Source organism: Cavia porcellus, unplaced genomic scaffold (assembly GCF_034190915.1).
Source record: "Cavia porcellus strain 051 isolate PalLab524CR breed Dunkin Hartley unplaced genomic scaffold, mCavPor4.1 scaffold_19, whole genome shotgun sequence".
Classification (NCBI taxonomy): domain Eukaryota; kingdom Metazoa; phylum Chordata; class Mammalia; order Rodentia; family Caviidae; genus Cavia; species Cavia porcellus.
In genome coordinates this window covers 37,779,739-37,796,884 of record NW_026947502.1, presented here as the reverse complement: position 1 = coordinate 37,796,884, position 17,146 = coordinate 37,779,739, and the positions used below count along the sequence as shown (strand labels likewise).

The following is a 17,146-nucleotide window of genomic DNA, read 5'->3' as shown; positions in this document are numbered from 1 at the left end:
AAAACAACATGCACAAAACAACACAGAGAAATTTTCTTAGAGGAGTGGGTCTGGAATTGATAAATGATCCATTACAACACAGGAAAAACAGTACGTATTTTCACAAAGAACTCCTCAAATCAATCCTGGAGCAACCTGGTAAACAGACATGAGAAACACCACAAAAACCTCCTAAGAAAACAGGAAGACCAGCAAGATGTCAAGTATGTCCTACCAAAGAAGACAGGAAAATAAACACATGTGCTACCAGGGTAAGTTAGTGATACTTGTGTGTGGAACATGCTGCCCTTCTGTGTGAAAAGTGCAGTGGGCATGATTACTGAAATAAAGACTATTTCTGTGACAAACTTTTATTTGTATTCTTCTTGTATTTCACATATGAATTTATTTCTGTTGTTACTTTTCAGATTTACCCAGCAAACAAATGGTTGGCGTAGAAAATGTTGATGTTTATTCTAAATATTCATTTATATTTGATATTTTATTTTTTGGTAGTTCATTTTCCTGGTAAGTGCACACTGTATAAAACAATAGGCAGCTCCTGACAAAACAGGAAGACAAGAGAGGCGACAAGTGCGGCCAAACCAAAAAGAAAAGCTAAGCACAAGTGCTGTCAGAAACTTGTGTATGCAACATGCTATTATCATGTGTGAAGACTGCTGCTGGTGCAATAATTGAAGTAAAAATTATTTCTATAATAGAGTTTTGTTTGGATTTTCATTGTGGTTTACATAGGAATTTACTTCTGGTGTTGTTTTAAATCTTTTAAGCAGGTAAATCGTTGATGTTGAAAATGTTCATCTTTATTCTACACATTTATCTATTAAAAATTTACTACTTTGTTGCATTGACATCTTATTTTCTTAAGTATACATTGTTTAATATAATAAAATTCATAAAATTAGAATTAATAATTCATCAATAGAAATAATCCCCAAATAAATGTGGGTGTTACACACTCCAATAATATGCCTTTGGAAAAACATACTGTGTTAACAGCAGCCTTGAACAAAACTAATGACCAAATATTAACAGACTATAAAGAACTTTTACCCAATAGTAGAAAACAATCTAAAGAATACAAAGAATATTCCCTAGGACAAATCTCAACAGATTAACAAAGATCAGCATCACATAAAGTATCTCTTTCAACAACCTGAAACTTGAAATCAATAATATCAGGAAAATGGAAACACTGGGAATGAGCAAAAATGAGAACACAGTTTATCAAAAGTATGGTCCTGAAAAGCCAGGTGGCACACTGGCTCTTTGGGAGGGATCCTGGTCAGAAGCCTAACTGGTAAAACAAACTTCCTCCCATGTTTGGCCTGTTTTCTGCAACATTTCTTGGCTCCCTGACTGGAAAGACTGTGTCAAACATTTAGGTCACCGGCTGAGGCATAGCATGAAAGCAGGGATCCTGTCCAGGCTCCTAAAAGGAAAGTGAGCCCTCCAGACCTCTTGGTGTCCCCCTTGCAAGGCCAGGAATGGAGGCCCCTGCTTGATACTAACAGCTCCAATCAGACCCAAAGATAGGGAAAGGATGTAGTTGGGTAGGACCTTTGGATAAAGTGAAGCCCTAGGGATGCTCCAGTCAGTCAGTCTGTTAGTACTGAAGAACTAGAACGCCTCTCATTAGTGGGTAAGGGGAAAACTTCAAGAAGAAGAGATAACAATCTTAAATTTATATGCACCAAATTCCAGAGCACCAGTTATATAAGGCAAGTATTAAAAGAAATGAAAAACCAAATTAGCAATAGCACAATTATAACAGGAGACCTTAACATACTATTGACACCAAGGGACAGATCAACCGAACAGAAAATCAGCGAAGAAATAACAGAACTCAATCACACCTCTGAACAAATGGACTTGATAGACATATACAGAATGGTCCATCCAACAACATCAGAATACACATTCTTCTCAGCAGTACATGGGTGATTCTCTAAAATAGACCATATATTAGCTCACAGAACGTATTTAAATAAATGCAAAAGAGTTGAAATTATCCCATGCACGTTATTGGGTCATAGCCCCATGAAACTAGAAATTAATGACAAAAAATACTGCAAAAATACCACAAACACATGGAAACTAAATAACACACTCTTGAGCAATCAGTGGGTCACAAGGGAAATTAAAGAAGAAATTAAACAATATCTACAAGCAAACGAAATACAAATACAACTTACCGGAATCTGTGGGATACTATGAAAGCTGTCCTCAGAGAAAAATTTATTACACTGTATTCTGACATCAGGAAAACAGAACGAATATAAATAAATAACCTGATGCTACACCTCAAACAGCTAGAAAAAGAAGAGCAACTCAAGCCCAAAGCCAAAAGAAGGGAGGAAATTACAAAAATAAGAGCAGAAATTAATGCAATAGACACTAAGAAAACAATCCAAAGAATCAATGAATCAAGGAGTTGGTTCTTTGAAAGAATAAATAAAGTTGATAAGCCCCTAGCCAATCTTGTTTAAAAAAGGGAAGAAAAAGCTCAAATTCATGCAAGAAATGAAAAAGGTGAAATCACTACAGACTCCGTACAAATATAGAAGATCATCAACACCTATTTTAAAAACCTCTACTCTCAAAGGTTTGATAACACAGAAGAAATAGACAGATTCCTAGAAACATGTGAAGTACCAAAGCTAGATCAAGAGGATGTAAAACTGCTGAATAACCCATTTTCTATGAATGAAATTGAAAATGTAATTAAGTCCTTACCTACAAAGAAGAGCCTAGGCCCAGATGAATTCACTGCGGAATTCTACAAGAAATACAAAGAAGACTTAATGCTGATACACCTCAAATGAAATCAAAAAAGAAGCAATCCTTGGAAGCAAATATTACTCTAGTACCAAAACCTGAGAAAGACCCAACTAAAAAAAGAATTACAGGCCAATCTCCCTAATGAACACAGATGCAAAAATCCTCAATAAAATATAGGCAAATAGGATGCAGCAAATCATCAAGAAGATTATACACCATGACCAAGTGGTATTCATCCCAGGCATGCAGGGATGGGATGGTTCAACAAATATAAATCAATAAATGTAATCCACCACATCAATAAAGCCAAAAGAAAGAATCACATGATCATTTCTATAGATGCAGAAAAAGCTTTTGATAAGGTCCAATATTCATTCATGATAAGAACTTCACAGAAAATTGGAATAGATGGTCTTTACCTCAATATAATAAAGGCCATCTATGACAAACCAACAGCCTGTATCATATTAAATGGCCAAAAACTGAAGGCTTTTACCTTAAAATCAGGCACAAAACAAGGATGTCCCTTATCGGTGCTATTTATTTAATACAACTACTGGAAATACTAGCCAGAGCAATTAGACAAGAGCTAGAAATAAAAGGGGTAAAGATAGGAAAAGAGGAAGCTATCATTATTTGCAGATGACATGATACTCTTCATAAAAGACCCTCAAAACTCCACTGAAAGACTCGTAGATATAATAAATTCAGCAATGTAGCTGGATACAAAATCAATACTCAAAAATCAATAGCATTCCTATAAACTAACAACAAAATCACAGAAGAGAAATAAGAGAAGCCACACCCTTTACACTAGCAACCAAAAAAATGAAATATTTAGGAATTACTCTCATGAAAGAAGTGAAAGATCTATATAGGGAAAAATATAAGGCACTGAAAAAAGAAATTGAAGAGGATCTCAGAAAATGGAAAGATATTCCTTGCTCATGGATAGGAAGAATAAATATTGTAAAATGGCCGTTCTCTCAAAACTCTTATACAGATTCAATGCAATCCCAATAAAAATACCATCAACATACCTCATAGATCTAGAGAAATCATTCCTAAAATTCATCTGGAAACAGAAGAGACCTACAATAGCAAAGACAGTTCTAAGCAGCAAAGGCAAGGCAGGAGGTATCACAATCCTTGACTTGAAGTAATAAAATCAACATGGGAAAGGAATGAAAACAGAGCTGAAGATCAATGGAATAGATTAGAAGATACAACCACAACTACAAACACACTCAACCACCTTATCCTTTGATAAAGGGGCCAATCATGTTCACTGGAAGGACAGTCTCTTTAATAAATGGTGTTGGAAAAACTGGCTCTCCATTTGCCAAAAACTAAAACTAGACCCATGCCTAGTTTAGTACATGATGATGTACTAAATTAAAATCTAAATGGATCAAAGATCTGAATATTAAAACAGAAACACTAAATCTATTGGAAGACAAATTGGGTAAAAACCTTGAAGACATAGGGGTAGGTAGACAATACATGAACAGGAATCAAACCTCACCAGATATACTTCCCAGAATCAGTAACTGGGATCATATCTTATTAAAAAGTTTCTGCACGTCAAAAGAAATCTCCAGCATAGTGAAAAGAAAACTCACAAACTGGGAAAAAAAAATCTTAGTGAACTGTCTCTCAGACAAAGGACTTCTGTCTAAAACACATAAAGAATTAAAAAAAATCAGACCTCCAAAATTCAAAGATCCAATCCAAAAATAGGCATCTGAAATGAAGACACAGTTCTCAGATGAAGAAATACAAATGGCAGATAAATACATGAAAAAATGTTCATTATCACTACTCATTAAAGAAAAGCAAATTAAAACCACACTGAGATTCCATCTCACTCCTGAATGAATGGCCAGGATCAAGAAAACTACCAACAATAAATGCTGGAGAGGCTGTGGGGAAAAAGGAACTGCACTGTTGGTAGGAGTTGGTAGGTGCAACCACTGTAGAGGTCAGTCTGGAGATTTCTCAAAAAGCTGGGATTGGAAGTCCCATTTGTTCCAGCTACTCCACTTCTATGCATATTCCCAGGAGAACTGAAAACATCATACCACAGTGATATACATGCACCAATGTTTATAGCAGCACAATATGTAATAGCCAGATCTTGGAAACAACCGAAGTGCCCATCAACTGAGGAATGGATAAAAGATGTGGTATTTTTATAAAATGGAATACTACTCAGCTATAAAGAATGATCTCATTGAGATATTTATAAATAAATGGACGCAGCTTGATAACATACTCATAAGCGAAATAAATCAAAGTCACATGCATAAATACCAAATAGTTTCCCTAGAGTAAGAAATAGTAAGAATACATACAAGTATGTGGTAATCATGATTCCCCTTATATTGCTTTGAAGCCTTATAATGTTTTAATTGATTAGTTGGAATGGTTTTATTCTGGGTTGTTTGATTTTATTGTCTGTGATTGTATGAACAGCTAATTTGAAGAAAACAAGACATTATAATAGCTAGTGCTGATTTAATATTATCTTGTTTTGAAGTTCCACCAAGCTTTTGTTCTTGTCTCCATCGGTTTTATCATGTTGTATCTTATTGGATTTTATTAGATTTGATAGTATAAACAAAATTTTTTTCTGGACAAGGAGATAATATAGTAACCACTGTGCGTTTTCTGTTAGTTGGTTCTGAATACCCTATAATACTTTCATTCTCTTGAATGGTTTTACACTGTCTTGTTATGTTTGATACTATAGTGTATGAAGTTATACTCAAATATTTCAAGGAAAGAGACACTATGGTAGCTACTGTTATGTCAGGTTGTATTGTGGTGAAACACTATGTTGCTTAAATTGTTCTGTTCTGACATGTTTTGTTATGTCCTCTTTTATTTTAATCTTTTTTTAAAATAAAAAAAAAATTAAATAAAAGCCTGCCCAGGATGCTCATTAAGACAAGCAAACATGTCCCACAGGCCCATAACAGAAGCTTCTTCCTTTGTTGTAAACCCCTCTCTGTTGCCCTTGTGTAACTGATGGCCCTACAATGTAACACGGGATGTAACGGCTCATTCCTTCCTTTGTACAACCCAGGCTCTGCATAACAGATAGCCTTACTATGTAATCATGAAATGCTGAAACTCCGTAAGTAACCCATGATGTCACCCAGCTCTCCAATCTTCTGCAGCAAGTCTGTCTGTGTACCTCCGTGCTCCTCTTCCCTTTAAAAGTCCTCAAGCCCTGCCAGCGGGCGCTGGCTCTTTGGGAGAGACCCTGATCAGAAGCCAGTGGTGTAGTAAACTGCCTCCCTAACCTCCTCAGTGCTGTTTCTTCCAGTATTTGTTGCAACAGCACTATTGTTGAAATGAAATCATCTGATTTCAAATCCTAGTTTACTAGTTTTATTACTTAAGAAAATTAAGATCAATACTTCTATCTTTCTATCAATAAGATAAAATTAGTATTTCATGCATGGAAGAGATATTTTAAGTATCAAGGAAGGTAATATCATACCATAGTACACAGTAAACAGATTTAAATGGTCTCTTTCCTTTTTATCACTATGAGTAAGAATGAAGATCTCTACTTGAGAAACTAATATTAAACAATTCTAGTTCACTTAAAATCATGATTATCTATCTATAAAGCAGCATCTAAGTAAGATCCAGTGAAATTATGAAGAATTTTTTTTTAAATCAAGGTACTTTCATTCTAGTTGTTGCAAAAGAAGAGTGATATCCCAGATTCTTTCTTTTAAAAATACACAAAATGTTTCTTATTCCTATTTTAAAATATGACTGGCTTGAATAAAAAATTGACAGGAAAAGTGTAGTTAGACTAAGCAAAATGTAATTATTTTAGTGTTTTGGGAATATTCAAAGTTAAATCATTGATGTCATTCAAAATTACTAACATTGGTACATATGACATTGCCACTCTCCAAATATGAAAATAAATAAATAAATAAATAAATGACTATAAATGACCTGGAAATAGTTAAACTATAACCTGGTAGAGTCACTCAATTATCTTGGGGATTATTTTATTCCTTCTCTAATAAAAAATAAATATAAATGATAGAATGTATTTTAAAAGCCAACAGTGTATAGTATAAGGCCTTTTAATAAATTTTATTTTGGCAAATAATCATAAGTTCACAAAAACTGAATCATAATGATTTCATTTATTTGTTCTATATGTATCTGATTAATAGGCATTAATTTTGTTAATGGAAACAAAGGAACTCTATTGTTACATACAAAATAGAAATGTAAACACTTAGCATTTCCCACAACTACTGACTTCACAATTATTTTGACTGTTATTTTAAATAACATTGTGAACGCCAGAAAAGATTGGACTAAGCAAAGTGCTCTACTGCCCCCTAATGAAATAAATCAAAAACAGAACAAAAATCCTCAGAAAACTCATTTTGAAGTATCTGTGGAACAGAAAAATAATTTTCCTTTGCAAAAGGCAGTACACAACACCAAGATAATGAATTGAAACAACCAGAATATATACCAAAATACTGTAGGAAACTATAATCCCCCAGGTTCTTGTGATAAAATTAGTAGCAAAACAGGAAAGCCTTGAGGAAAAAAAGTTCTAAGAGAAAGGAGACCACAGTCAAACAATGTTATCTAGTGTGATAAAATTTCAACTTTACACAGAACACATTTTTCATGTGTATTCTGGCAATGAAAAAGCAAACGAACTCCTAGAAACTATAGTAAAGTACCCTGAGTTTTTAGTTCAACGGCTCCAAATTAAAACCACCAAACCAGTCTCAAAATTTATGTCTAATCCTCTTAGAAGTTTTTTAATGTTTGTAAACATGTGGGATAACTACTCTACAAAATACAAATTTAAAAGAATTTTACCTCATGGTAAAAACAATTTTCTTTTTCCTAAGTATAACAAGTTGGTACTTTATGGGACTTAGCTTATAAACCAATCTTTCTTTTCATAAAAGCTCTCCCTTTAACAAACTTAGTTTTAAAAACACACTCCTTTTACTTAACATTCCAACTCATCAATAGATTTTGAATCTGTATTTCAGAACACAGCTATCATTTGGGGGGAAAACTAGCTTATGGGCCTTATTAATAAAGTAAAGTGAAAAGGATAGAGCACTAGATCATAAAAACAGGAGAATATAAACAAAAAAGTAACAATTCCAGGCAGCAGTATGCTGAGGAAAAAGGGCACAGTAATTACCTATTCCCTTCACAGACAGGGCCCAAAGTACCACTGGGAGAGGGCATGTTTCTGTCCACCTTAACAGTGGTTTTCTACATTTTACTTTGATAATTGTTTAGAGATACAGGAAATGGGGACCAAATCCACACAGCGCCATCACAGAAGAAGTCACTTAAGCCTGCGTACAAGAGAAAGGCACATCCTTTACATTTGGGATTGCGGCTCCTCTTCCTTTGTCTGTTAATGAAAACAGTGGTCTAGCTCTGCAAGTTATAAGGTTAACGGTCTATGTATATATAACAATATCAATCCCTAATTTAAAACACTAATGGATAAAAACATAAATGTACTCTAGCACTTATGTCAAATGAATCAAATTTCATATATGTATTAGCTTCCTGAATAACAGGAATGTAAAACATGACTGTTTTACTAGAATTATTCATTTCCACTACCTAAAACTACAAGAAATACACAGGCAAATTTTGAAACTGCAATAAAAGAGCTGAATAGACTTGACATTACAAAAGTCAAGTACTGTTCAAGTTGTGATGCTTAAAGTGTGTTCAAAATATGATCAAAATAGTATCTTTTCAACTTACAACCAAACTGCTCCTGATTCCTCAGAATATAGTATTCATGGATAAAAAAAGATTTTTAAATATAACGGAGTACTACTCTGCCATAAAGATAAACTTCAGACATTTATTGCTAAATGGATAGAACCTGAGACCATATTCTTAGTGAAATAAATTGGGCATACATGTGTAAATACCGCATTGCCTCACTGGAGAGAAATTGAAAATGTAAATAAGATAAATAAGAACCAAGCTGCATAAGAGATATGGTGAAATGGGAAGAAACTGTTCAACAGGAAAGAGGAACAAGGGAGGAGGAGAAGAAAAGACAGAAAGGGAAAAGAAAAATGGAAAGAGAAAGATAAAATGGAAACAAAGCTTTGTAAATAAGGCGGGGAAGAGGACATGGCAAATGGGAGGAGAAAAACACAAATGAAGGTGTATCATGTACAGGTACAAATTCCCTATGATGATACACCTAAACTGTACCAATAAACTTAATTAAGTAAAAAATACAATATTCATATGAAATACAACAGACAAGACATACAGTTACAGGAGTATTTATGTATGTATTTTCACTCAGGAAAAAGTCCCACATGATCAGTGATTTGTCCACACCATTCATCCTAAGGCCAAAGGAATATTTTCTCTGCTTTATGGGAAAAACAGGACTATCCAAACTATTTTTCCCTCAACTTCTAACAAGCATAAATATAAAAACACAATCAAAAAAAGAGATAAAGAAAACGAAAAGGAAAAATTATCTATTAGGATATAAATTTAGTGAAAACATTGGTCTAAAACAAAGGGTCTATTTATTTAGTTAAGTTCCCAAAAGTTTTACTGATGATGATAGCAGCAGCCAGCACTCAGCAAACACTTACCATAATAGCAAGCACTGGACTAAGCACTTTATATGTACTAAGTATTTAGTCTTCACAAAAATCTATGAGATTGATACTATTACTTCCACTTTACAAACAAGAAACTGAGACCCAGAAAGACTAAGTGCCACGCCCAAGATTACATCACTACTAATTTGTATGGTTACATAATATACCAATCAGTGCAACTCTTAACCACTGAGTTACTATTATCTTCCAGTGAAAATGTGTGAAATGAAATGATTTTGAAACACTAATAAACCAGTAAAGACCTAAATTCCATAAGATTTTATAATCACATGATTTAGGATAGCCACAGACCCTAGTTCTTTAAAAAGACAAACATACATGATTTAGTAATTTCCATCCATGAATATCCATTATAAATGCCATTATTCCCTGATCACATTCAACCAATATTTCCTTTCTTAGATCTTCTATAGTACCTCATTCTCAACTATATTTTATTTGTCCTAAAATGAGATAAATATTCTTCAGTATAGGAGAAAACTCATTCTCCCCTTCATCTCTTAAAAAAATCAATTGAAGTATAAAATATGATAAGTAGTTCTCATTACGTCTGAAATATATATTAGTATATGTGCCATAGTAAGAAAAACTATTCCATAATATGTCTTGAATCTTTGAGAATCATGTTGCTGCAAAATTAGTACCAAAAAGGAAATCACCATGTGAAAACTAATCTCAAATTCTGTCCTGCAAAAGCTGGAATTTAAACATATGCACACACAACACTACACACAAACAAACACAATTCTAGACAGCATCACAGACAACAAACAACAGTCCTACCACCTGTATGCAGCTTAACACACAAAACAGCAGTGGATATTCACAAATATCTACAACATTAAAATCATAATTTTATATGGTCATCACCAAAGTTTTCCTTTGCAGAAATCAAGACATGAAATGTCCTTATTAAAAAGGTACAAGATCAGCTTTTTCTTCAGATAAATAACAGTGACATCAAAACTGGTCATAAAGATCTGTCAATTAATTAATCTTTACTTAATTCTAATATATATTTAAATGTTAAATCCACAGAGCAAATACTCTGGTCTCAATAAAAGTGTAAGACCAGAGGCTGAGGCACAAGAATCACTGTGAGTTGAAGACCACCTTGAACTACACAGCAAGACCCTGTCTCAAAACAAAGTATAAGAGCTACTGAAGTATATCATTTCATTTTAACATCATTTCTTACCTTTGAATCTTCACTGTTCACTCCTAGTTGTAACACGACTTGAGGAGATTTTAGTTTTGCTTGAGCAGAGTGAGCCATTTGAAGGTTAAGCTGCCATCCAACTGTCTCCAGCTTTGTATATAAAAGACAAGCGAAGATTGGAATCACACTGTACAGAGGAACAAGCGTCAACTTTAAGCAAATTTCTACTTAGCAAGACTGAACACAGGTAGCCTAGACTTCATGCAAAGTCAATGTCAGGGCTCCTTTAACTTGCACGCTGTAAATTTTCCTCTTGAGTTCAGTAGATTGGCCTTTTGCCATGCTTGTCAAATTCAACAGTAAAAGTGATCATTAAGTACTCTATCTAAAAATAAAAACCCTCAGCAATGAAGTACACAGAAAGAGCCAGTGATTTTAAAAACAGAATTTTGGTGAGGGGGAGGGGGATTTGAGACAGGGTCTCACTATGTAGTACAGGCTTGCCTTAAATGCACATCAGTTCCCCTACCTCAGCTTCCTGAGTGCTGGAATTACAAATGTGATCTATCACACCCAGCTAAAAATAGGATTTTTAAAAACTAATATTTTTAAGTGGTTAAAAATTTCAGCTAATAAATAGCATATAGCATATACTATATTAGCAAAAGTACTTTATTGACATCCCATAATCTTAAAAAAAACTTTGCACCTTTATATTAGATAGAAATCTTTCTCTCCTCACCTTCCACTCTTTCCCTCAGAGAGAAACTCAAGTGCCAGACAGTAAGAGGCTCGCGCCTTTATAAACAGTAAGAGAGAAATAAAGTCGGACAAATTGGTAACTACTAGATAGCAAGTGATACCCAATACATCATTATCATACTTTCTGAAGCACCTTAATCAATTCCCAGTTGTGATGAAAACTAATTACACTTCCTTTGAACTTATTAACACAATAGCACAATCTAATAAGGTAAGACAAAAATACAAAAGAAAGACTATGGCAGTTTCTTATCTTTTTAAAATATTAAGCAGCACAACTGTGCCTTTATGGATCTTCATTATTGGTTCCTCCAGTCTCAGAGGCTGAATTCCAATAAATTGCACATTATCAATATTAAGGGAAGTTTTAAGAAATGCAATTGTTATACACCTCTGAAAACAAGACCCTAATCATGGATTTAGCAAAACTACCTTAGCTAAACTGGTAAGAGTGCCAACCTCACAATGATTGTTACTTGACCAGAATACTAATCACTTAACTTGAAAGACTGTTCAACAGCTACACTAACAGCAGTGACTCAAAGCCAAGCAGAAAAGAGCAATGAAAGTATCATCTATGTGAGAGAGGATGTGATGAGAAAATAAAGATACAGTTTAGCTATTCATGGCACTTTCAGAGGTTACGAGTAAAAGGGGGACACAATCCATAATTTCTAGTAAGGGAAAAATCAATTTAATGGTGCATGTTAAGGGTCCTAAATGCACTGATCTTTAACACTGATTACAGTAAACACAATCTCTGATATCAGAAGCCACTATTTTCAACAGTCACAGGCACCAGATGCACCAACATGTAATTCCCACTGTCATTAATGAGAAATATTTTGACACATTGTCTTAACTGGAAACACCTTATAGGTATTCACATGGACTTGTACTGAGCTTATTTAATTGATCCTATCCCTGAACTCAGGCACTGAATTTAATTTATGAAGATAAATATTAAGTAAATAAATTAAAACATGGCTCATTGCAGTCAGGTCTTGCCATGTATTAATGTATGCTTAAACACAGTAAAGCTGGTGTAGAGGAACTAGAGCTAGCACTGTGCTGACACATGCCTATAACCTTAGCACTCTGAGAGGCTGCAGCAGGAAAATTAAAGATTCCACCACAGACTGGGCAGCTAAACAAAACTCTTGTCTCAAAATAAAAAATAAAATTGAGCTAGAAATTTAGCTCTGTGCAGATACCCTGGTTTAAACTCCAGAACTACAATAAATAAATAAGCAAGAATTAAAAGATTATTATTTGTACTTCAGCTGTCACTCACTGTATGTGTTCCTAGCTACACTGTGACCTTTCAAAATGTCAGTTTCCTCGTGTACAAAATAACTAACTCACTTTCTGAGTTACTGGTAGCATCAAAACAAAAAATGCATAATCAAAGTATTTTTGAAACTTCAAAGCATTATAAATAGAGGATATTTTGATCATCTAATTTTTTTCTACAATATATAATTTTTCTACAATTTGAATGTAATGTATATAAGTATATGTATACATATACACAAATATATCTGTGACTTAACCTTTCTTTTGCCAGATATGTAGTTTGTGAATATTTCTTCTGGTCAATAGCCTGACTTGTCTTCTTCGCAGGATCATTTGCAAGAGCAAAATTTTTCAGCTTGTTAAGAACTACTTTACCAATTTTTTCTTTAAAATTGTGATTTGGGTGTCAAATCTAGTAACTATATCTCTTCGTACCATTCATTTTCAGGTAAACACTCCTCCTAAAAGCATATTTATATTACACAATTATGTATTTGAGATCCAATCTGTAACCTCCCTGCCTTAGCCTCCCAGAGTACAGCTAAATATTTTTCAAATAATTTCCAAAATTAATGACCCTAATTCAGATCCTCATTATCCATCTCTTCTCAGATTAGCATAAAATAATCTTGTAACTGAGCTATTTGTAATCTATCTAATCCACCCTGTCATCTCATTTGGTTTCTTAAAATTCTCCAAGACCAATAATCTAGTACTCTGGGGCACTGTATAAGCACCAGTGTTAATCCACTGTACCACCACTGGGTTTGACAAAGATTTACAACCAAAATATATAAAGAATTCTTATTACTCAATAGTAAGACCAAGAAATCTATAGAAAAATATTTAAAAATTTGAACAGATAACCCACAAAAGCTACACAAGCAGCTAGTAAACATAAACATTCAGCATCCTTAGTAAAAAATGAAAATTATAATATACCACAATCTACCTATTAGAATGGTTAAAAAGAAAAAGACTGACAGTATCAAGTCTTGCCAGAATATAGAGCAACTACAGATTGGCATAAAAGGGTATAACCACTTAGGAAAAGAAGTAAATTTTTATAAACATAAACCTACACCTACCCAATAATCCAGCCCATACCTAGCAATAGCCTAGATGTCCATTAACTGGTGAGTGGGTAAACAGATTGTGTTGTTTCTATAAAATAGAATACTATTCTACAATAAAAAGAACTACAAGAACATGCAAAACAATGGATAAACCTTAAAATTATATAGAAGAAGAAACAGACACAAAGTATATTCACAGGATTTCATTTATACAAAATGCCACTGATGGTGCCTGAAAGCAGATCACTGGTAGCTTCAGAGCAGGTTAGAGGAAAAAAGAACTGAAAAAGGTCATGAGAAAACTTTAGAAGGTCAAAAAAAACTTTTGGATCTTGGTTAATACTGATGAGTATTATGAGAAATTAGGAGTATACATTATAAAACTCATGAGCCAATTTAAAAGACTACACTTTATGGAAAATATAATTTTAAAACACTTTTTAAAAGATACAATGTACTAAAAGTTGTAACAAGCAGTGCATAGATGAAAAGAGAGAGAACTTTTAGCTATCTGAAACCAGTCACCCTCTTTGCCATCTTCTAGTCCATGGCAACAATGGGAGGCAAGAAGCACATCACTGCTTTCCTCACAAAAGAAGACGCATTTACTGTGACAACAAACAGAACCAGACCTCAGAGGTAACTGGTAAACAACATGGTATCTGTGTTGCATAAATGCAATGCATTACACAACGCGAGCAACCCCCTGAATTTATGGTCAAGTTACCCAGCATCCAGTGACTGAACACGTTCACAAAGTATTCTGCACCCAGGAAACAGTCTGCAGGAGTCACCAGTATTCACTACCCTCTACCAAAGTCCAGAAACGACTAGGCCAGTGTTTTCCTTTCAGTACACTGTGCTTTTAATGATGCTGCCACATCAGATCATATAAAGAAGCAGAACAGCTTTGTTACACAATTTAGGTACACTCAAGCCTTACCTTCAGGTTTAGACTCCACAAAAGTCAGCCTCACCTCACTGCTAGATGACAAAGAATACTTCTTGACCTGCAGACTTGGCCAATGAACCTAATCCTGAGATTGGTCTTCCTAACCAAGTTGTAAGGAGTTCAGAGGAAGCATTAATAAATCTTCTAAATTGCTTGCCATCTCTATAAGCCAAGAATATATGAAGATAGTAGGACAAGTTTGAGGGCAGTGAAATGTCATTCATCTAATGCGCCCACAATTGGCAACACTCTGAAAAAGTGCATCAACTCTATTTAGCAAGTGTGCATCTTTGAATACTATGACATAATAAGAGTAATTTTGCTAACAGCACAGTTACTTGGCATTAGCAAAATCTTTATTCAATTTGTTAATGGTTCTGGTTTCAGTCAATTACTTATGAAGTAGGGAACACATTTCTCTTTCAAATAAGACTGATTAAGGGTCTCTTAGATCTGAAGCTCTTTCAATTGATTGCTGCATCAACAGCTAAATTCATCATACTTTATTCCTAGAGAATTTCCATTTGTTTAAAGCTAAATTAATATTTTCTAGTCTCCCTTTTAAAGAAGAAAATTTGTAAATGACTAGACTTTAGTTTTCCAGCAAAATTCTAGAGAATAAAATAAATGAAGCACAAAAAACCTTAAAATACAGCCAAAAACAAAAATAAGAAATACAAAATATAATTCATACTCTCCTCCCTTTACTTTTTTTCTCCATCAATTAATGAAAAATATTATTTTTCATCAGAAAATCAAAAAGACTAAACTTCAAAATCTATAAAGCAGGGATATAGTTCATGTAACAACTATTTATTGAGAATCCACTGTCTTCTACCAGCCAGTAAAGAAGTGAAAACACAGTAGTGAACGAAACAGACAAAAATGCCTTGCAGAGCTTATACAGTGACAGTCAATAGAAAGTATAAGGTAAAATACAGAGCAGACTGACAATGATAATTATTACAGAGCAGAATGAGATAAGAAAGTAAAACGGACAAGGGTACTTCTAACTAGAGTGACCAAGGAAAGATTCACTGACAAAGGTTACCTTAAGTGAAGAACTGATGAAGGTAAGGAAGCCACTATATGGACATCCAGAAGAAATTCTGAGGTGAAGAGATTGAAGTGGTTCACAGTGAGCCAGCAGGAGGCCAACGAGAAAGAGTGTGGACTAAAAGGGGTCACAACTCATACAGTCAATTTTAAGATTTTGTTTCCATCATAAACAACATGGAAAGCCATTAGTGGATTTGCAGGAGAAAAGAGAACAGAACAAGATTTATAGTTTCATAGAATCAACTTTGGTGTTCTTAATCTAGCAACAGTAGTGGTTAAAAGAAGCTTATATCACACCAACTTTCTTAAAATAAAAAATATAACTGTCACACAAAGTATTTTAATTTTGAAAGTACTGGAGAATGACTAAAAGCAAGCAAAAGTTACAGGGACTTGATGTAAAAAAAATAAAAGAAATCTGACTCTTAAAAGGAGAGGCCATACCAGGTGAGGGGGTTATATGATTATGACTTTTCCATGGTGCAGCTAAAACTCTAAAAAGAGCCTCAGACTTTTGGACATAAGGAGTCAGTAATTCCATTCCCAGATATTTATTCAAGGGAATTAAAATATGTCCATAAAAAGACATGTACACTAATGTTCAGACCAGTATTATTCATAATTGCAAGGAACCACAAACAATTCAAATATCTATAAATAGGACTATGGATAAACAAACTGTAATGAAATACTACTCAGCAAGAAATAAATTCTAACACATAATACAAATAACTCAAAAACTAATTTAACTGACATTAGTCAGATACGTACTTTATAAGCTGATTTATAATAATTCCAGTAACAAAAGCTCACATTTCTGTAAAATATGAAAAAGTGAGGATGAGAGTGAAGGGAAATAACTGAAACTGAGCGCTTTCTGGATAATGAAAATATTCTATGTTTTGTTACAGATAATGACTCAATGGCTGCATATCGTTTCTGAAACCCATCGAACTGAAGACTTCAGAATTTCTGCATTTTTCTACAGATAAATATATTCTCAGAACTTAAAAAATTCACAGCATTGGGTTGGGGATGTAGCTCAGTGGTAGAGTGCTTGTCTAGAATGTACAGGCTGTAAGTTGAATCCCTAGTTAAAAAAAAAAATCATAGCATCTAAACTTCAGAAGCCTCTATATTCACTTAATACAAGCACATAGAAAGCTCATGCCTTTCACTTGAAAATATGCCAACAACTAAAGAAAATAGATTTGAGTGATATGTGGATATAATGCAACAAAATATCCTTCCTACAAAGGAATATAATGATGACATGCAATTAAAATTCAAAGAAACTCCAATTTGTATTACAGTTATACAATATATTTCAAAATTTAGATTCATGAAATACGCTTTCTGCTCTTTATAA

General features: G+C 33.9%; 1 protein-coding gene across 5 annotated transcripts in view; it reads right to left on the bottom strand.

Moving 5' to 3' along the window:
• Commd10 (COMM domain containing 10) overlaps nucleotides 1–17,146 on the bottom strand; it is a 172,867-nt gene that overhangs the window by 141,530 nt on the left and 14,191 nt on the right. For 3 of the 5 annotated variants that reach the window (XR_010041153.1, XM_013156237.3, XM_003473187.5), the window contains exon 5: nucleotides 10,672–10,782. The exons of the other annotated variants lie outside the window; for them this stretch is intronic. Coding sequence is in view for 2 of the 3 variants with exons in the window: in XM_013156237.3 (XP_013011691.1) it covers nucleotides 10,672–10,782 (111 nt within the window). In the remaining variant the exon portion in view is untranslated. The remainder of the gene's footprint in view (nucleotides 1–10,671; nucleotides 10,783–17,146) is intronic. 5 annotated transcript variants of the gene reach the window in all.